This window comes from Poecilia mexicana, unplaced genomic scaffold (genome assembly GCF_051168715.1).
Source record: "Poecilia mexicana isolate PSO_F unplaced genomic scaffold, ASM5116871v1 scaffold_17, whole genome shotgun sequence".
Taxonomy (NCBI): Eukaryota; Metazoa; Chordata; class Actinopteri; order Cyprinodontiformes; family Poeciliidae; genus Poecilia; species Poecilia mexicana.
The window spans coordinates 23,565,571-23,587,196 of record NW_028263386.1 but is presented as its reverse complement, the minus strand read 5'-3'; the positions used below and the strand labels follow the sequence as shown (position 1 = coordinate 23,587,196).

At 39.3% G+C, this 21,626-nt stretch overlaps 2 protein-coding genes across 5 annotated transcripts; one reads left to right on the top strand and one right to left on the bottom strand.

Annotated features, from left to right (window-relative positions):
- The first annotated feature begins 2,995 nt into the window (after positions 1-2,995).
- On the top strand, positions 2,996-10,137 carry LOC106924081 (SH2 domain-containing protein 1A-like). 2 transcript variants are annotated; one of them, XM_014997603.2, is made up of 4 exons: positions 2,996-3,138; positions 7,464-7,524; positions 8,917-9,058; positions 9,255-10,137. In XM_014997603.2, the coding sequence occupies exons 1-4, from the start codon at positions 2,996-2,998 to the stop codon at positions 9,302-9,304; spliced, it is 396 nt and encodes a 131-aa protein (XP_014853089.2). In that variant the 3' UTR covers positions 9,305-10,137. The 2 variants fall into 2 exon arrangements, with proteins under 2 accessions (XP_014853089.2, XP_014853088.2); XM_014997602.2 differs by having other exon boundaries at positions 2,996-3,147; positions 9,255-9,458.
- A 2,250-nt stretch (positions 10,138-12,387) lies between these two features.
- Positions 12,388-21,626, bottom strand: LOC106924080 (interleukin-5 receptor subunit alpha-like). Of its 3 annotated transcripts, none has more exons than XM_014997601.2 (10): positions 21,510-21,626; positions 20,860-20,942; positions 20,126-20,163; positions 19,890-20,050; positions 19,605-19,780; positions 16,925-17,052; positions 15,712-15,853; positions 15,469-15,574; positions 14,909-14,990; positions 12,388-13,854 (listed from the first exon to the last, which is right to left on the bottom strand). In XM_014997601.2, exons 2-10 carry the CDS (start codon positions 20,927-20,929, stop codon positions 13,768-13,770), a joined length of 990 nt encoding a protein of 329 aa, XP_014853087.2. In that variant the 5' UTR covers positions 20,930-20,942; positions 21,510-21,626; the 3' UTR covers positions 12,388-13,767. The 3 variants fall into 3 exon arrangements, with proteins under 3 accessions (XP_014853087.2, XP_087871197.1, XP_087871198.1); XM_088015071.1 differs by lacking the exon at positions 21,510-21,626 and adding an exon at positions 21,027-21,478; XM_088015072.1 differs by lacking the exons at positions 20,126-20,163; positions 21,510-21,626.

The following is a 21,626-nucleotide window of genomic DNA, read 5'->3' as shown; positions in this document are numbered from 1 at the left end:
GATGTTTGATCCATTATTTCTTTGATGTAGTCGTGGTTCTCCACAATAACTCTGATCCTGTTGGGAAAACCTTAAATCAGGGAATATATTTATATTTATGGTCTGAACCTGTCCTGAAATTCGGGCCAAAATCAATTGCTTTATGGTTGGGTCGGGCTTCTGCAGCTTGTTTATTAACCTTAGAAGACGTACAGCACAGAGAAGACTAAAACTAAAATGCACAATGTAAAGATGTGTTAATCTACTCGTAGAAGAGGAAACGGGTAACTCTGTTGTCAAAAGAAATAAAGGTTCATAAGTTTATTAGCCTGTAACAAGTGCTCCACAATGCGCACATCTCAGCAGAGTTGCACTTGACTCATCCTGCGGTTACAGCAAGCAACCTGATGGAGCTGGAAGATATTAAAGAAAAACTAAAAACAGGACAAGTTAACGCCACAGAAATAGATTAATTTAAATAATATGTCGTATGACGTTGATTTTCTGGGCCGTCTTACTTTTAGCAATGTGAACGAAGCCGTTCAGTCCGTGTCGGCCACGCTTCCAAATATGGAATCAACATTAACAGCCACCTTGATCGGATCAGCACTTCTCTCTTCTAATTGGGGAATGGTTGTTTACAGCGGAGGCCATTTCTGGTAAGCTTCATATCACACACCACAGCTAAATGTTACAGACTGGGTAAAATTTAAAACCTTCCAAGCCTCCAGGAAGAAATTTTCAATACATGTAACCCAAAGTATTCTGATTGCCAATCCTTTCTCTGGTCCTGGTTCTGGTGCCAAGAGGAGAAAGCTCTAAAGAATCCCGAGACATTAGATTTATCGTCATGTTTCATTTCCCATCTAAGATAAAGTAAATATCCCATTGCAGTGGGGCTGAAACGATTAATCGGATCAATCGTGATGTATCGATCATTGGGAAAAAAAAAATCGTCAACTCATTTATTAATCGATTAGTCATCAAGTGGCGTATACAGACTCAAAAAAACAAAAACAATATTACGAAAAAGCCAAATTAAGACAAATCTGTACAACATATTTAAGACAAAAACATCTCTGTAAACGTGTTTTACAGGCAAGCTTCACCTGCTTCAAATTTACTGAAACAATGCAATGTAGTTACATTTTAGGCAATAAGGTGTTTAATTTATTGTTTATTTGCATCTTTTAATGCATTTCAAACATTGCATATAAAAGGTTAAGTGGTTTATTTGACAGGATGTGCATGAGACTGACATGACATAACACCTGTCATGAACATGAAAGAGTCTTTATGAATGTTGTCATGAAGTGTCATTCGGTAAATAATGACACTTTAATGCAAAGTTGGCATTTTTAATGGACTTTCAATGCAACTTTTAAAGTCATTATTTGATGTCATTAATTACCAAATGACACTTCATGTTCATGACAGGTGTTATGTCATGTTGATGTCATGTCGGTCTTACACACACCCCGTCAAATACAGTGCTACCACACAACCGCTAGTTGCAGACCTACATTTCATAATTGTGCCACAAAATTTCTTCATCAAGGTTCCTGAGAAACAAATGAACTTTTGATCGGTGTAAAATATGTGAAGGCAAGTTAGACAGCAAAATGAAACGGCATCATATGACAAGAACCGAATACACAAACTGTGGAGGTGGCAGCATTATGCTCTGGGGTTTCTCTTTACTCGGATTGAATTAGGGTTTTTGTGAAGCGATCATAAATCACAAAAAGCTCCGGTTATCAGCCAGTTTTGACCGCAAAGGTTCAGATGTCCTCTGGAAAGAGACTTTATCCTTCAGCATCATGGCGAGTCAAAGCATGCTTTCAAAGTGGGATTAAAAAAAATAAAAAAATAAAAAGACTTTGTGAGAGGATAATTTGTATTTTTGCAATGACAATTACCAGAACGAAGAACTAAAGGTTTCAGAAAACAAGTGATGGATTTTGGAGAAGGTTTTGGTGAGGTCAATTTGTGTGTTGGCTGTCGGACTCCAGCCAAAGACCATAAAAGTCTGAAAATACAGTAAAGGAAAAGATTAGCTTCAACAAACCGTGAGATAAAAAGTGTGAAAACATACGCAACTAGTCTACTTTTAACACTTCTGTTTTTTTGGGGGGGTTTTTTGGTATTTTTTAGCCGAACTGCACAGTTGAGGTTATTTCCAGACATAGTTATGCTGTCATTATTTCACCTGGCAGCTAACTTCCGTTTCAACCGGTGCGAGTGCACTTTGGCACGACGCTGAATTTAAAGCTTCATTTTGAATTTTAAAACTTCTTTAATTCGTTGCAAACGCAACAACAGGGAAGGGGATTTCATGGTTCACACCGATTCTCGATAGATCTTCATATATTCCGTTCAGTCCTGTTGTTGCTGCTTGTCGTGCCCCGGAGGGCTGACCTTTCTCAGGTGAAACGTTTTTTTTTTTTACTTTAAAACATGTGAGCAGGCCTCAGGCGTTCAAATGAAACCACAGCTGCTATTGATGTTGTGTAGCTGCGGGCGTTGGGTGGAGGGTGGGGGTTGTTTGTCCGCTTCAGGGCCTCGTCTGTTCGCCTGAATCCTCTCCTCTCTGTCCAAGATGCACATAAGACATTCTGCTAAATCATTGCATTTTATCCACATGTTTAAAACACAAATCAAAGTCAGATTGTGTTTAAAAAAAATCGATTACCTTAATTCGATCAAACGATTCAGTTTTCTTTTTTACAAAAAGAGGCGCTCGCGAAGGAGAAAAAGCAAAAGAAAAAAAAGAGAATAATTGTTTTTCTGCTCCACCCCGTGAACTCCTTAATGTGGTTTAGAAAAAAATAGATTCATCACATGCATGCTGCAGTTTTGTGTCTCTGCATGACAGAAAAGTGTGAAAACCAGAAAAGCTTTTCCTGCCTCGTATAACCTTTCACACGCACGCTCTCTCTCTCTCGTTGTGAAGCAGAGTGCCTTCACCTCCACCTGCACAGAGCGTAGCAGATGGGCACCTGGCTCTGAGGGCGTCATGGAGACGGAGGGCGCCGCCGTTCGCTCCATCTACTACGGCCGGATCGGGAGCAAAGTCACCGAGAAGCTGCTGGAGATGTTCGGACGCGACGGCAGCTTTCTGCTGAGAGACAGCGAGACGGTGCCCGGGGCCTACTGTCTGTGCGTGAGGTGACGTCCCACTTCTCGCTTTTCACTTCTCACCTTAAGAGTTTGGAGGGTTTTTTTTGTTTGTTTGTTTGTTTTTATTGGTTTTGATCTAAACGTAAAAACTAGACAGACTTTTTCAGATTTTTGCCTCACGTTTTTCTCTCGGTAGCGTTTTCTCTGTTGGTCCCACAGAGGCAGGGTAAGACGCTGCCTTCACGGCTGTACCACAAATCTTTTAAGGTGTTTTTTTTGTTCTTCTTCTTTTCTCGATTTCAACAGTTTTCTCACGTTTCCGATAAAAGACGCTTAGCAGAAATGAAATTTGTGTCCGTGGAAGCTTTCGCTTTGCACCCCGGCGCACAGACTTGAGAAATATAAACGTAAGAAACGGAACGAAAAGTTCCCAGAAAGCAGGCAGAAATGACTCTGACGGCCAAACAAAAGCCTTCTCGCCAGCCGTGATCTCGGCGTTTCTTTTGGTCGACGGCAGCTCGGTCTCTGCCACGCCGCTCCGGCGTGCTGCCACACATCGTTGCTTAAGAACGGATCAGTTTTCTGTAAGTGAAAGCGCTGAGAATAGTTTTAGAGGTTATGTAACAGTAGCAGCAGCAAAAAGAACAGGTGGCACAATAAAAGAAGTCTAAGTTCTTTGTTTTTTTAAATACTTTCTGAAGAAGTTGTCATTAGTGCATCAGACTTCATGTTTTTAAATTTAGTCACACCAAATTCCTCTGATGAGACCTTCCTGGCTCGTGGTCTGCGGGTGTGACGATAAGAAGCGTTTTAAAGTAAAGGGAGGCTTTTTATGTCTAATTATAGTTTACACAACTAGAACGTCCCCAAAAACGGAGCTGTGAAAAGAAATGTGCGAGACACATCGAGTCTGACTAGTAAATAAATAAATAAAATAAAATAAGAACAAGATAAAATCTCTTCAGCCGCACTGCAAAAAAAGCAACATAAACATATTTCTTCCTTTTTACACTTTTTTTTTAACATCCCACTTACACTGAAGCCAAAAAAATGGATTCATATCTTTATCAGATTTAGGTTTAAAGTCATCTTTTTTTATTTTCAGCGACATGTTTTCTTCTGACTGGAAGTAATGTTTACGTCGTGGAGCGACCCAGACACAATCTTGACTTCAGTCTTGTTCCGTATCTGTGGAGGGAATCGGATGAACTCTCAAAGTTTATGACTTATGAGAAGGGTTTGAAAGTTTTGATGCCACAAAAGATCTTCCCAGTGATTGTTAAAATCATTTTCAATATACAATAATAAAAAAAATATGTATATAAATGCAAAAAGTCAAGAAGCCTTTTAGTTTAAAATAGTTTGAAATCCTAATCTGTCTAATTTCACATCTAAATTATTCTGAATAATTTTGGGATTGACTGTAAATCTTTCAGATCTTTAAACAGATTTTAATATTTGACACAAAAAACCTGTCCAATATGCTACCTAAGAAAAAAACAGTAAGTAATCACCCCCTAAGCCTAATTGTGCTTCACTTGGCGACATCAAGCATTTGTAATACCTGCTAATGAATCTTTAATGTCAACATGGTGGAATTTTGTCTTTTTTTTTTTTTTTTTGCAGAACAGTCGTATTTTTAATTTTTTAAATTTTTTATTTTTGTGTGTCCTTGTCCGGCCGTACGGCAATCAGAACTACGGTCTGAGTGTCAAAAATAAATGGCTTTACCTTCCCAAGAGGAGCGTTACAGCTTCAGCTACAGCGCTCCTCTTGACGTGTCTTTTTTTTTTTTTTCGGTTTATTTCAGTTGTAATGTGAGATGGGAAAAACGTAAAAGGTAGACCTGCTGAGAGAGAGACAAAGGAAAGTGGAGCAGAGAGCCACGAAACCACAGCAACAAACAACATGTGTTCATGTAACAACAATGTCACAGAAAAGCACTAATTAATGTCTGATATATTTAGTGACAGTCACAGACCAGCTGTCTGTGAACACCTGCGTTCATTTTTTATTTTTTTTTTTGTTGCTTTTTTTGAGAGACCATCTTATCTGATCAGAGGTTAAGTAAAGTCGGACCCGGACGGGAACCAAAAACTCTGACAAAACGTGTTCTCATCCGATGCCATGTTGGAGGACTTTCAGCCGTGCATCTCAACTGGACTTTGACTAGGCCAGGAGATCCTTTTGTTTGTTTTTTTTATTATTCCATCGGCTCATTGCCCTGCTGCATAACTCTCGCGTGTTCCTGATGGGCGAATTCAGATCATAATACTGCCACCACCATGTTTGACTGTTGGTAAAATGTCATCTTTCTAAAATGTTGTCAAAAGTTTCACGTTTGTTAGTTTGCAGAATACTTTTCCAAAACTCCTGGGACTCACGGAGACATTTTCTAGCCACTCTGAGACGGGTTAGGGTTAGGCCTGCAGCGCTTTAGATGTTGCTCCTGGTTGAATCATCAACCCAGTGTTGAAGTCATGTTGGCAGGTCAACCACTTCCTTGACGTTCCCGGTTCTTTCTTGTGGATGCCGACTCTCACTGTGGTTTACTGGAGAACCCAAACGCTTAGAAATGACCTTTTGACCTTTCCCTGACTTATTGATGGCAGTGAGTTTATTCTTCATCTGTTCTTGAATTTCTTTAGCTTGAGACGTGTTGCTTTTTGACATTTTTCAGCATGTTTGTGATTTCTTGACTCGACATCAATGTGGTTTTTCTCAGTCGCTGCTTTATCTGAGGCCAGGTTGGTTTCCAGGGCTTCTTTTCATTCACATTTGTAATCAGTTCTCTAAAACTGCTCTCTGTATTTATGGTTTTTTTTTTTGTTTGTTTTTTTTGTCTGATAGAAAATGTGTTTGATTTTCTTCAACATTTAAATTTGACAAAAAATAGAAACGAAACCTAATCTGGACGAAAAATACTCATGTAAGGGGAAAAATATTCTGAATACGTTTCTAGACGAACTAAGAATTAATGTTCCCAAATCATAAAATGAGAGCAATAAATGACTCCAGTTTCAAAAATCACATGCTACCGCTCCTTTATGTAAATATCACTACATCACTTAGACTGATGCATCATATAGTAGGCATGTTTTAAATCACAACATTACGCTTCAAAAAGACTCTGTTAGTTTATTTCTCAGCACTCGTTTCTATCTTAGACGACGACACGTCACTCAAGGCCTTCGAAAAAAAAAATCCTCCAGAGCTATTACTATGATCAAAGTTTCAATTTAATACAAGTTGTACTATTAAATATTTCAGATCAGATATTTACTGATTAGAAATGTCAGCACCAAACCGGACAAACAAAAACGGAACCAAATCGGAACATAATTTACTTCTGATGATCTGAATTTAAAACACTTTGAGCAACGAACTGTTAGCATCTCATCAGTCAATGAGTTGAAGCTCTAAGAGCTTTAGGGCGTTTTGAGACGTTTTATCTCTGCTCATGTTAAACGATGGATGCCGTTTAACATGGATGCCGTCCATACAAAACCCTCCAATGAGGCTGGATGGCGCTCGATGTCCTTAAAGCTCACGGTTATCTGTAATTCTACCCGAGACCCAGAGGACGTCCGTCTCACCTCTGTGAGTTTGAGAAAAATCTCCACCACGTCCTAAAAATCTCTCTCACCTAAAAACAAACAAATATGTCACCACTTTCCTGAAAAATGGCCTACGTCTTTTTTTTTTTTTTTTTTTTTTTTTTGGTCTAAAATATCTTTTGGTCAAATCTTTTGTCTTGGTCAAACCTGCAAACAAAACCCACTATTTTCTGACTGAGTTTAATCAGCGTTCAGACCGTCCCGTCTCTAACGGCTGTTCACGGGTCGGACCAGGAACCAAAAGCTGTTTATTTTTGTGTTTTGTTTTCCTGGAAACCTGACTCATTGCTGAGCCAGCCTGGCTGGTCACGGAATCACAACAAAACCCTGAGAAAGGTTATTTTCTACGCTAACAAAATATTCACAGTCAAATCGCAGAGATTAAGTAGAAATTAAAATAATGCTAACATATGTAAAGCTGCTCTAATGAATCATTTAGGAGCTACAGCCAGGTGTCGTTTCTGAAGAAATCGACCACACACAAAAAAAAAGACAAAAAGAAAGCGAAAACCCCCTCAGAAAATATTGGAAGCACTGATTAAAATTCAAAAAATATTGCGGTAAAAGAACGTTGCAGGCAAAAGCGACACTGGTGAGCAGAGCGACTGATGTCTGCTTTCACAGTGAGTGGGCCCCTGAACATCAGTGAGTCACCGTCGGCCTCAGATCCAGATAAAGTGCCCGTTTCAGATTTTTGCCTTATTTCAGTTTCACAGAAGTGGTCTGAAAGCAGTTTTTGTTTCACAGGAAGGCGCCCTTTGTACACACCTACAGGCTGGAGCGTGACGGCCGCGGCTGGTACCTCCAGGTGGGTGAACATCAGAGGAGCAGGTGACACTTGTACAGACTCTGAAACGCAGACCAGGAAGTCAGTCGCTGTTTCCACTCATGAACACAAACGCTGCTAAAACAAAGAAACAGCTTGTTTCTCTAAAGATTTCTTCTTTTGGCTTTTTTTTTTTTTTTGGTCACAAACTAAAATCACACAAAATGAACTACCATAAATATTCAAATTTAAGATAACGGCCAAATTAGTCCGACCTTATGTGGAAGGGTAACCCTTGGCAACGGCCGCCATCAAGCATGTGTGATAACTGGAGATGACTTGTTTGCGTCACTGTGGAGGAATTTTGACCTATTTATGCTCATGGTGTGGCATCTAACTCAAGATTTAAGTCCTTACTTTGACTAGACCACTCCAAAATCTTCATAAAATTTTTGCTTTGAGCCACTCTGAGGTGGGCCTGCCGGTGTGCTTTGGATCATTGTCCTGCTGTGTAATCCCAGAGAGATTGGGCTTAAAGGAGCAGTGTAATATAAAATTGACTTTTTTATTGAGATTTACATGATGATGTAACAAACATCAAATACATACCTGAAGTGTTGCTTTAATTCTTTCATGCATGTTTGAGAAATCCTTTAATCTCCATGGCAACCAGTCAGCTGTGCAAAACGCCTGGGTGGACCGGGCTCCGTCTTTGAGACGCAGTGTCCAAGTTTCCAAGCTTCCACCTCACATAACACCTTGACTTCCCCTCTCTGCTCCTTCAGACTAGCCAGCAGCAATTAGCAAACACCTGGTGGAACTGCACAACCGCTGAGCTCATTAAAGGAGCCATGTTTCAGTGCAACGCTGGTAAAAATGTTGTTAAAGGGTTAATGGAGGAGCTAGATTGTAATGACTACCTGAAGGCGGAGTTTCAGAAAGTGGAAGAGCTTCTTAAAGAGACAGAGGCCCGATTTCAAGATGTTCAAATACAAAGTCAAATTTCTTTTGTCATATTTGTTATGTACACCTTTTTATTGACAACTGAATGTAACATAGTTACTTGATAGTGCTATAAAATGTGACTGAGGCTGGAAAACACATATTGCTCGTTTGCATAATGCTACACTTAACATATGAAAAATATTTTGTTGTGAGATAATCTGTCAGTGGAAGTAGTACTTTTTCATCACTATTAAGGAATTAATAGTGATGAATCTCATTAATCTCATTTAATGTGTCCTAAGACATTTGCACAACAACAATTCTTGGTAAGATTTTGTGTTTTTGCAGCGTAGTCTGGCCCGGATGTGTTTGAGGATTGGAAACATTTAAATTAAGTTCGACAAAAAAAAAAAAAAAAAAACATGACACAAATCTGAAAGGGAACCAAAGAGATTTTCACAACTATTTGAATGTGTGTGTGTTTGACAGGATTTAAGAGGAAGACTGCTGAGATTTGGGACTGTTGAGTCGCTGATCAATCACTACAGAAGCCACCCGACCTGCCATCAGGGCGTAGCTCCCCTCAGCATTCCTCTGGACAGAGCGATGGTACCGAGCAACTGGATTCAAGGTGCGACGCAAAACAGATTTAAAAAAAAAACACACTTCCTCTCGCCATTGCATGCTATTATTGGTGCAGACAGACTCCCAGGCATGATCGTTATGAGTCAGAAACTTCTAATGGTTTTGATTTACAAAAAAAAAAATGAAGACATATCATCTGACTCACCACTTCCTGGACTCTTCCACCGTTTCCTTCACTGCAGGACTCGTCTACATGGAGATGAACGGCGGCAGCAGCCAGTCTGGCCAGTGAGACCCCGTTGCCACGCCGACCACTCTCGGATCATCTTCTTCCATCTGTTGATTCAGCCGAAACCTTTCCGTATTTATTTTTGTATTAGCATTTGTATTTTCTGACATACCTTTTGAAATAAATGTGAATCTTTTGGTGTTTAAAGTTCTGGGAAGAGCTCTGGAGAGTGGGGTTTTTTTTGTTTTGTTTTATTTATTTTTTGCTTGTGTGTGTGTGTGTGTGTGTGTGTGTGTGTGTGTGTGTGTGTGTGTGTGTGTGTGTGTGTGGTGAAGGTGTTTCTGCCTTGAATTACGGGGTGTAATCCTCTGTCTGATCTCCTGTGGTTTCCTCTCTGTAGACCTGCATTCTTTATCTGAGCTCCATCGCTGCTTGTCTGCGATAGACGGCTTCGGCTCGCAGCCCCGACGCTTTTCTTCAGATTTCACAGCACAGGGATTTTCTGTGCGCTTCAGCTAATAGCTATGTTTTGAACCTCTTAATGTCTGCGGCTCAGTCTCCTCCTTCTTATCTGAGGGCATCAGAACGGTTGCAGCAGTGAAGGAGATGGCAAAGTGCACGGCGGGTGCACCAGCGCGCTGCGGGACAGGTTATTTCACTGCAAGAGTTTTAATTGTTTGTTTTTGCACCACAAGCCTCCACTCTGTATCAGGTAAAACAAGAAAAAAAAAAAGACTTTGAAGCTTTTGCATTGGACCGCTCGTTTGCAGGGCATGTGTGGTTTTATTTATTTCCTTTTCGTTCTATAAACAAGTTAATTATCGACGTGTTGAATTTGTCACCTAAACTTTTAGCTTTTGCAACTGGTACTTAATTCAGTAAAGAATTTCACCGGACTTTTTCCCGCTTCTTTTTTTTTTTTTTTTTTTTTGTAAAGTGCCTTGAGACATTTGTTGAGAATTGTATTAATATTTCTTTTAGCTTCATTAACAGATCTGAAAAACGGATAGCTGAAGTAATTCAGTTGAATTCAGTCTGTTTATATAGCACCAATTCAAAACGTGTCATCTCAATGCCCTTTAGAGAAAAAATAAAACAGTTCAATCTAATCATGCAGATTCCAAGTCAAGTACAACTTTTCCAATTGGTCCTAATTATCAAATAGTTCATTTTATTATTCAAATTGGTAAAAAAAAAAAAAAAAAAAGCAGATTGCATCGAGTCACTGACTTGCAGCATTCACTCCTCCTGGACAAGAGGACAGAGGACGATCGTTGGCGTTATGTTGTGGACTTGGCAGCAATCCCTCATACCGATCAATACAGATCACAGACATGACGACAGTGAAAAGGAAAAACTCCCCTTTAATAGGAAGAAACTGCCAGCAGAACCAGAACCTGGCTCAGTGTGAGCGCAAATCTGCCCCCATCAACTGAAGGTTTGAGAACATAGACGCAGAAAAGAACTAAACCAATTCAAGATTCAAGAGTAGTTTATATGTTCAAAAAAGTATAATCCACATATATCACTTATATGTGTGAAAATCTTGGAATATAATCACCCGCTGAAATTCTTGGAAGAAAGAAGCCACCATTCAATCAAGAATTTTGTCTGTGGTTAAGAAGTAACAGACTCATTTACAGCCTAAATAATTCCTATAAAACAAATACAACTGAAGCATTTCTGATAAAAAAAAAAAAAAAACTTTTTCACTTGGTGACAGTGTTTAGGAACTTTTAATAAGTAATCCATAACTTTATTTTCCAGGAGCATAAACATGTCAGAAGTCTCCAAATGGTTAAAATTTGGGGTGAAGAATTTGCAATAAAATTATTGTGTGCTTTTAATTGGGAAAAAAAAATTGACCCCATACGGCTTTCAACTTGTTGATTTTGGCCTCCAGTCGGTGTAAAGCAGGGGTGTCAAAGTCAAATGGACGGAGGGCCAAATAAAAAATTTAGCTACAAGCCGAGGGCCGGACTGATCGAATGTTCATTGAAATTTTTTTAAATGACGCATATAGTCTAGTGAACCTAATTGAACCTACTGAAAACCTAACAAGTATATTCCAATATGATCAGATAAATAAAGCAATATTTTCTTATGGTTCTGTCAGTAATCTTTAATTTTCAACAGACACAACTGAAATATTTTTAAAATATAATTGGATTGAAATACAATAAAATAAAGTGCAAAAATCTATTAATCCACATATGTCAGAGTCAAGGCATTTAGATGTGTCGCCGGCGAATTACGGTACTGCAAATTTAGATGTGTCGCTGGCGACACATCTAAATTTGCAGTACCGTAATTCCGCCACACGTAGCGCTAAGTGGAAAAATTCCAACGGTTTCTGAAAGGGGAGACGTTGCACTTTCCAGCAAGTATCGGGTTAATACGGTAACTTCGCAGCTGCAGCTGCAGAGAATGTAATTAATCCGGGGGGCACTCGTTTAATAGACGGCATATTTCGGCAATAACTTGGTGGATATTGAAAGTTCCGGTTGTTATGGATACATGGGTAAGTACATCATCTCACAGAACATTTAAAGAACTACTTACAGTTCAAATAAGGAAGATATTTTTTTTCAGACGGGGTGCCGGCTTGCTGCGGTCTGCGGGCCGGTTCTAATAATAAATCAAGATCATCCCAGGGGCCGCAAAAAACCTTCTCGCGGGCCGGATGTGGCCCGCGGGCCTTGACTCTGACATATGTGGTGTAAAGGTTTTGGACACCACTGCTTTAGAGGTCATTTATGTCATTGGTGTTTCAAAAAAAAAAAAAAAAAATCGTCTAATATTTTTTAAATAGAGTCTTTTCTGTTTTATCATCATGAACATTAACATCTGAAGTTATTAAGACCAGTATTGATTTAACTGGAACCCTGTCGTTGGGTCAGAAGAGACTAAAGATCGAGCCTTTTCAGTAATAAATGCTCCATCTGGAGTTTGGTATGAAATCCTGTACAAAACAGGACAAAGCGCCTTGGTTACAAACCAGCAAGTGTCCCGAATTACAGTTTTCCACTTCCGTCGCTCTTTTAATTAACAAAATCACTTATTAACTCTTTGGTTTGTGTCTAAAAGTCACATATTTTGTAAAAAATAAAAAAGGGTAAATAATATAACTGGGGTACCAGGCCGAATGGAATACTCAAGAACTCAGTTTTATTAAACATTACAAAGAGTACAAGTTTTGCAGAACATTGGAATAAACACTGGAACAATCTCAGTTTAGTACACATGTGCAAAAATCTTAAACCACCCCCCTCTCTTCAGATTCTGCAGGTACGACGAGGGAAATCGAACAACAAAACACTCAAAACGTGCAAACAAACAACATCTGATATGTAACAGAGTTTGTACAATTCCAGGTCAGTATTTAGTTCCAGTTTATTTTGCCATGGCAGCCTTTCTCTCTTGGCTTCTCATTAAAAGACATAAGACCTCCATTGAACTACAAGAAATCCTTCACCATCTTTTACAAAGTGCTGATATACTGATATCCTCTGTGTGTTGACATGGGTTTAAATTAAAATGTTCTAATGTAATAGACAAACCCAGACGAACGATCATTTTAACTCGGGCTGTTTTTTTTTTCAGATAATCCCAGTCATTTCTCCTTGTGGAGTTTTTCAATATTAACCTCCAGCCAACAGGTTACTTTTAAAATGTTTTGGGTTTTTTTCCCCTTAAAGAATAATCTACTAAGAGAGTGTCAAGTTTGACACTTCTCTACGGGTTCAGTTTCTTCAAACATTTACCACCCATATAGCAGAGCCTTAAAAAGCCTTGAATTCATACGTCTAAAACTAAAGCCTTAAAATGTCTTGAATTAATTTTAAATAATGTAAGTTGACTTTAAATATGTTAATCACAGGTCTTAAAATGTTGTGGAAGGATGATTTTTATGTCATATTCTATGTAGTTTATTCCTCTTGTGAGACTTTTCTGTCAGGCAAAAGTTTGAATTCTTTATTGCGTTCTGTGATTTGAGGCTGCCGCTAACTAGCTGCTAATAAACCCTTGTTAGCTAGTTAGCTAGCTCTTTTGCGTCTACCATTGGTAAGTGTAAATTATCATATGGGTTGACACTTCTGATGTCAACTCGTACGAAGCTGCAAGCATTATGTGCTTAAAAAAATAGCTTGGAACTATTATATAAAATATTAAGTCTCCTTTTGTACATTTCTGTGGTGATGCAGGTCTTAAATTTCATTCACAATGGTCTTAAAAAGTCTTACGTTTTAAACCTGTAGCAAGATGTTTCACAATTTCAGTCTGTAAATAACAATTTTTTGCTCCAAAATTCACAATCTTGCATATCGTTTTCCAGATTCAATAAAAAATATGAATTATTGACGTGACTTTAGACCAGGCTCCACAGAAGAGGATTATGAATGCATTTCAATACAATTTGTCCAGAAGCTGTTATATATCTGCAGCATTACGAGCCCTCTATATACGTGTGCTGGCTCATCAATATAAGTACTGGCAGCGAACGCACTCCTTCACACTGAACTGTTTTAATGGCTTGTTACGGGGGGTTGCTCTGCGTCCTCCACCTCAGTGATTTCTTCCTCGGGCTTAGTTGTTGGAACAGGATGGAAGAACTGCAAAAACAAGAAGAAGAAGAAGAAGAAGAGATCAGAACCAAGTGGATACAAACACTAATGCTTACACTGGTGCCAAAAATACAAAGTGGAGCAGGGAGGAAAATCACAAATGGTTCCCAAAATTGTTTACAAATTAAAATCAGAAATGTGTGGTATCCATTTGTATTCCACCACCTTTATTCTGATATGCTTAAATATAGTCAGGGGCAATAAAACTAAGAATATAACTTAAGGGGTTACTCAAACTTAAGGATTCGAATCGCATCTTAGCGGTTGTAGAGCGTCTTTTCTTTTGTCTAAAGACCATGAAACATTTCTCCATCTAACGCTAGACGCACACATTTGTTTTGGTTGTATTTACCCAGAATGCCCTGCGCTATGGTCCGCTGCCTTCTTCTTTTTTTAGCGATCAGCGGAGTCCGCTGTGTCTTGTCGCGGTCTGTGTGTGCGTTCAAGCTGCGCCAGAGTTTGTTTAATTTATATTTGTCAAATATTCAGTGGCCAACGTACAGACTCATGCTATCTGTCATGAAATGGGTTTCCGAAAGGGAGGAAGGACGCGGACGGACCCAGGATGAGGTGGAGAAATAAGTTTAATGAAGTCCTACAAGAACGTAAAGCCAGGATACAAGGATGAGACACGAACAGACTGTGGCAGACAAACAATGCCATGACCAAGACGAGGATGCAGCGGGGGGAGCAAGAGACACAGGAGGGGTTAAATACATCCAAGAGACAGCTGGAGGCGGTAAAAGTTGTCAACCACCATAAAAAAGTGAAGAAGAAGAAGAAGAGAGCTGGAGCTAATCAGGGGAAAGACACGGCAACTAAGGGACTAAATGAACTGATAACACACAAAAAAAAACACATCCGCACACGCTCCTTTTCCTTCCTCAACACAATAATACTTTTATTTGGTGCCTCACTGTCTATCTCATAAAATCCTCATAAAAAAATACAAATAAAAAGTTTATGAATCTTTTCGCACCAGGTGTGAAAACCTCTGTAAAGTATGAGCGAATGTGTGTGTACAGTATGAGGATGTGCTTACATTGAGCGGATCGGTCTTTTCCAGGAAATGTTTGTACTTGGCGGGGGGACGAGGAATCGGAGGAAACAGAACTTTGACCAGCCTGAGAGACACAAGGTACGCTTTAGGAAGATTTTGAATCCATATTTCAAAGTCACTTTATATCAACTTTGTTATGATATGGAAAGCTGACCCAGGGAATGTTGAAGAAAAAAAAAAAGAAAGAAAACACCCAGGCTTTCTTTATTACTTATTGAACTCATTCTCCTTTATCTTCCTTCCTCTTATTGGCTACTCCAGAACAACTCAAGCCTACGTTTTATGAGAAAAAAAACAGAAGTCTGGTGAAGGCTCTGGCCTGCGGTTTTCTCACTTGAAAAGACACTACTGACACCCTTCTCACTTCTTCTTTCTGCACTCTTCTTTGAAAGAAACTTCACCACTTCTGCGAACTTAAAGGTTACCTTTGTCAGGGTGTTTCTTTTTTTTTGTCTCGTAATTATGAGAAATCATGTGTCAGCTCGGAAGCAGTTGGGCAACAAGGAGAAGACACAAACGGCTACAACGGGTCATCAGTCTACCTCTGATGGCGCAGGATCAACAGCACGGCCAGGAGGATCATGGGTATTCCGAGCGAAATCAAGGCGATTACGAGAGGATCGAGTCTGTACGTTGGCCGCTCCACCGCTGCGTATACACACACACACAGAGTCGAGTTATTTCACTGAAGACGTCGCTGCACTTCAGCTGGAAGTTGTCAGAGTGAAAACAGGAACGAGTCGACGATCAGATCGTTCAATCTGAGAAAATGAAAGCATACTCACTGACTGTGGGGCTCCACTCGCTCCACTGGGTGCACCCTTTGCAAAATTTCGACATCTTGGTCCTCATCCTCACCTTGTAGGTGTGAGCAGCAGCATTTGGCTCTATGTATTCCACTTCACCTGAAAAGTTTCTTGGTTTTTCCTGTTTTGAAAAAATTATTTTTTGCTTCAGTTGGTTGATTCAGGTTGTGTTATACTGTGACTGGTGTGCAATTTACATTGGTGTGAAAAAGTTTTTGTCCCCCTTACTGACTTTCTATGCTTTTCCATGTTTGTTGCACGTCAAACCAATTTAAATAGTCAAAGACAACACAAGGAAACATTTTTAGCTTCTCAGTTCTCCCTATTTTGAGTTCCTTTAAGTTTGAATTGTTTTAGATTCTATGTCATTTTAAATCCAAAGAAGCTGCTGCTGGCCACACCCACCAACTCAATGTTTATGCTCTTATGTGAAAATGGCCTCAAACAGATGCACAATTATACAACTGTGAAAGTTGTATAGTAGTGTTTGAAAAGCAGAAATGGAGCCTCCTGCACAACCAACAAGAACGCAGCAAGTGGTTTCTGGATGGGAAATCAACAACAAAACACTTGTCTTTCCCTGCAAATATATGAACTTATTGCCAAAACCCGGCTGGGTGGAGTTTTTTTTTTAAAGTACATGGGCTGTTTTTAGAAACTGTAGAAACTCAAATGGAAGTCCAAAAAAAGTGCAAAATGTGAATTTTGCATAATAGATCCTCTTGAAGAGAGAGAAAAGTCCAAACCTGCCCTCTGACAAACATGCAAAAATATATTAAATTAGGAAGGAGGCAAACACTCTTTCATACCACTGCCACATACACACACACACACACACACACACGCACGCACACACACACACACACACACACACATGTTTGTGTTGCTATCTTTGTGGGGACTTTCCATTGACTTCCATTCATTTCTACAGCCTAAACCTTACTTTTACCCTTTTCCTAACCCTAACCATCACATACCTAACCCTAACCCTAACCAAAACTCAATTCATACCTTAGCCCTAAATCTGACCCCTGACCCAAAAACAGGGTTTCCCCTGGTGGGGACCAGGCTCAGGTCCCCACGAGGAGCGATTGGTCCCCACAACGTAGTATATGTCAGGAAAATCGTCCCCACAAGGTATTACAAACAAATGCACACACACACACACTGAGACAGACTGAGACAGACATACCTGGTCGCCGATGTCCAGCTGGTAATCAAAACAATGTGCATAAATCCTACTGCTGGGCACATCCCAGTTTACATGAAGGTTCCCGTCCCGGATTGATGCATCAACGTTTCCCGGAGGATCCAGGATATCTGCCGCCAAACCCAAATAACCACACGTTAGTGTCGAGCCCGAAATGATTCAAAACGGGAAGTTTGTTTCTAAGAAAAACGATGTGAAAAGAGAATCAGGTTCAAAAGAAAAATCAAATAAAGGCATTTCATTCTAAACTTGCATGACAATAATTTGATTTATTCTAATAGCCGACCAGTCGTTTGCACATCAGGGTCTTTATAGATAAAAAAGCGGGTGGAGAGAGGAGTACAATTTGTGCCAAAAAACTCATAGCTTTTGAGCTCAGTAATTTTCTAGAAAAAAACGAGGAAGTTTGAAAAGTCAGACTTTCTTGGAACTTGGAAATGTTTTTGAGTTTGACAAGTCAAAAATGTCTGACCTTTTCTAGAACATTTTTGGGTTTAATCTAAAACTTTGAGTTTTTTTCCTAGCAAAGTCTTTTGAAACTCAAATTTTCATGTCTTTCTTTTTTTTCTATAAGATTACTGAAATTTTTTTGGGCTGAAATTTACTTTCATTTATTTATTTACAATGGCCCTAATAGACCGTAGGCCATTCTTGCCGTTGTATGGAAGAACATTAGGGCCACTGGGGAATTTTTATTATTTTTTTATATAATAATTCTTAATTTTGGTCTCGTAATTTTTTTTCCAGTTAATTTAATATTCTTCTTTATCTTAAAGGGTGGGTAATTATTGAACATATTTATCGTTTTGTGTTTTGACTTAATGCAGAAACCACTCTCCGTGATGACGTTTTTTTAAAAAAAGTATCTATGGTGTTTTTTCTATTGTTTGCCATCTTTAGTTCCATAAACGCAGCAATACATATTAATATTTTTTAAAAATGTGATTAAATGCTGTCATTGTGATCTGCTTGGTGATAAAATTGCACCACTTTAACTTTAGAATGAGCCTAAAATTTTGAAGTGGTCTTATCAGTTAGTTTTGATTTTATTACCTTTTTTTCTGAAAAAGAGCAGTATTTTGTGTTTATGGGGCTTTGACTGGAATTAGGAACAGTAACAGAGAATCTATTGCCAAAAAGAGTGCAAGGAATTTTTTTTATTCCATATTTAACATCGTTTATCATCTCAGTGCGTCACTGTGCAGCCACTATATAATTTTGGCCTTAATTTAATCAGAGCAGACAAAAATATATTATTGCAGCTCTCAGATGATTTCATATTCCAAGTAACTTTAGTTTTGATCTTACTAAAAAGAAAAAAAAATACACCAACATGAAGCAGAACTAACCAGAAATAACTCTCTGCGAGAAATTCTTTGCATGAATAAGCATATGTAGGAAGAAATGTTCTACTTCTTCAAAATCTGGAGTTTTTAACAAGAAAGTGTTGCTCCATCAGCAGGCTGTCATAAGACGAAAGCTTTTATGTTCCCAAAGCCCAAACTAGTTCTGACCTCTGACATCACGCCCTGAGTTGTTAAGAAAGTGCCTGCTGCACTCCGACACTGTTAAGTTCATTCAGGTTACAGTATCAACACTTTCACCTGCTCATTTCCTGTGAAAGACTACTCATGTTTTCAACTAGAAAAACAGTGAGAGGCTATTTTTAGCTGTGGGACTCAACCATCTGGTGTGGAGTGAAAAATCAGCAGCTGTGGAGTTATTAGTAAGACCAAGGATGCAGCTCAGTGCATGGGTGTGATGGGTGCTTTCCTTTCTTAAAATTCTCAAACACAGATGGATTTGGACTCATCATATTTTCATCAACGTAATCTTATTATCTTACTCGTTTCAGGTTATTCAAATCCTGTGTTTTCAGTACTTTGTAGTTCCATTTACTCAATTAAATATGTCAACGCCTGCTTGGCCCAAACAACCATCTACACCCAATCTCTGTAGTTCAGTTAAGCTTCTCTGAATGAATTGATTCTGCCAATAAAAGATCTGAGTGACACAGACAGGAAGTGGAGAATGACTCTAATGCTGACTCTAACTTTAAGGACTTTGTAAAAGCAGGTTAAAGTTGAAGTTGAAGTTTTTCCTCAATGAAACTACAGATTCTGGTGTCTTTTATCATTGGCCACTATCCTCTTCCGCAGGTATGTCTCCACCAGCTTCAACATTTAGAAACTGATTATTATTATTATTATTATTATTATTATTATTATTATTATTAATTCTAAAATTTGCTCAAGCTCAATCAGATTGGATCTGTCAGAATCTGCAAATGGTTATTTTCAAGTCTTGTATCAGATTATCAATTGGATTTTGGTCTGGACTTTGACTGGGCCAATCTAAGGCGTGAATATGCTTTGATCTAGTCCATTGTTGCTCTGGCTACAGGGCTCAAGGTCGTCCTGGTGGAAGGTGATCATCCATCAGGTTTCCTTCCAAGACCGTCCCCATCTTTCTGTCAGCCAGTTTCCATGGAGATGGACCATTCAAGGACTGAACGGTTAGATATTCAAATATATCGCTTTCTCTCAAACTACTACTCCTGGCCTGCCTGCCTGAGCTTCCTGGTCTTCATGATGTCGTTTGTTCTCAAAGAAATAACTTTACAGTGTACTAAACCAGAACAGTGTGTGAATTTGAAGATTACTCAATTGCTGCTCTTCGAACTTAGCGGTGTAACACATCCTGTTGCCACGCAGGAGCACGTCAAAATTGACGACGACAGACTTTTCCTGGCCGCCACCGATCGTCCAGGATATGAAACCATCGCCGTTCGCTGAGCTTTGGTTCCGAGAATCGATTAGGCGGTTCTTCTCAAGAAAGCTACAAAGAAGTAAACAGAAACACCCTCACAGTTGTGTTCTACGCGTCTATATGTTTAGGGGAGTCTTTATGTTTTCTGTTTTGAGTGGATTGCAGTGACTGGGGTTACCTGACAGAAACGGACAGCTGAGCACCCGCCTCCAGAGTGTGGATCGACCAGGAACAGTTGAGCTTGTTCGTTCGGGAGACCGAACAGACAACAGACGCTTCCTCCAAATCTTCTATATCTTCGCATCCATCGTCTGTTTCATCGACTGACTCCGTCATGTTCTGCAAATGAATAGAAGAGGAGGAGATTTAGGAGGAACTAAAACATTATTAGAAGCTTAAATGTGGTGGTCGTACAGTAGAATGGGTTTCGACGCCTTCATCGTAGTACTCTTCTGGTAGAAGAAAACAACATAAATCCAGAGTTAGAACATGAGAGAGGGGACACGCCTTTCACTGGAGAACATTCATCGTCAGGTCCATGTAGCTCATCATCATGTCAGTTCATGTCTAGTTTCTAGTATAAATATCTTAGTACACTTGAAATAGGACCAAACTAACTTACAAGCAACTTTTCAGCTCAATATATGAGCTTATTTTAAGTCAGTAATTCCTTTGTATTGATGAAAACGTTCTAGTTCCACTAGCAGGTTGTCACTTTTAAAAATGTCTTGTTATAAATGGAAATAATCTACCAGTGGAACTTTTTCAAATTAATAAGGAAATATTGACTTAAAAGCTCTTATATCTTGATGAAAAGTTATTTGTAAGTTAGTTTTGTCTTAATTCAAGTGCACTAAGATATTTGCACTAAACAAGACCAAAAATATTTGGTAGGATTTTTCTGTTTTGTTTTTTTTTTTTGTTTTGTTTTTTTTTTTTTGCAGTGAAGCAAGTTTGTATCAATGAGCCATTCTGAATTCATCAGCTCTGTGTGTTAAATCCTTAAATCCTCGTTCGTTGGAGTGTCCGGGAATGTTTGTCTAACGAGAAAAGGAAACCACCACCCTGCGGTCATTATAGTAGCTTCCTTCCTACAATCATACTTATTTTAATTGTGAATAAGTTGGAATGTGAAAGAAGACACTCACCACTCTGCGAGACCCTCAGCAGCAGGAGGAAGCTGTACCACAGTATAGGAAGAGCAGGACAAAGCTTCATAGTCGGTCCAAACCTGGCGAAACACACACAGACATCAGATTCACACGACTGGATTGTGCAGATGTGAGGAATCCTCGTGGATATTAGACACTTTTACCTTTCCGTAAGCAAGTGAATAACGGATTATGTCCATCCAGACATGAGTTTCAGCCTCAGCTTTTGGGGAGTCGTTGGACCACAAGTAGCAAAGAAGCGACTGACTAAGTTTACTGCGGGTGATTTCCTGGCTTTCTAGACTTCCCCTTTTTAGCTTCCTTCATACACAGGCTGACTTCTTGTAAGCCACCTCAGAGGGGGCACAAACGGATTTAAAGAAACTGCTTTTCTAGTTTCTGTACTGGTTCTCTACACGATGGCTTCAAGGTTTCAGAAACTCAGTTTTCAACCACAACTAAGAGACACAAAGAGTTATCAGGGTTCATCTGTGTTTACACACACAGCTACTTCAAGAAATGGACACAGCTGTCTCTTCTTACTGTACATTATCAACTCGTATATTAGTAGGACAACTCTAACACAGCGTTCTGTCTGATAAGCTACAGAAAAACAATTAGAGAAAGAGTTAATAAGGTGTTGTTACCTCCTTCTGTCTCTCCACGCTGCCGCTGAAAGTGTTTCTCTTTCTGCCAGGAGACACGATGAGACGATTTTGGGGAAATATGAAGGATGACGTCACCTACTGTACAAAGTTTCAGGA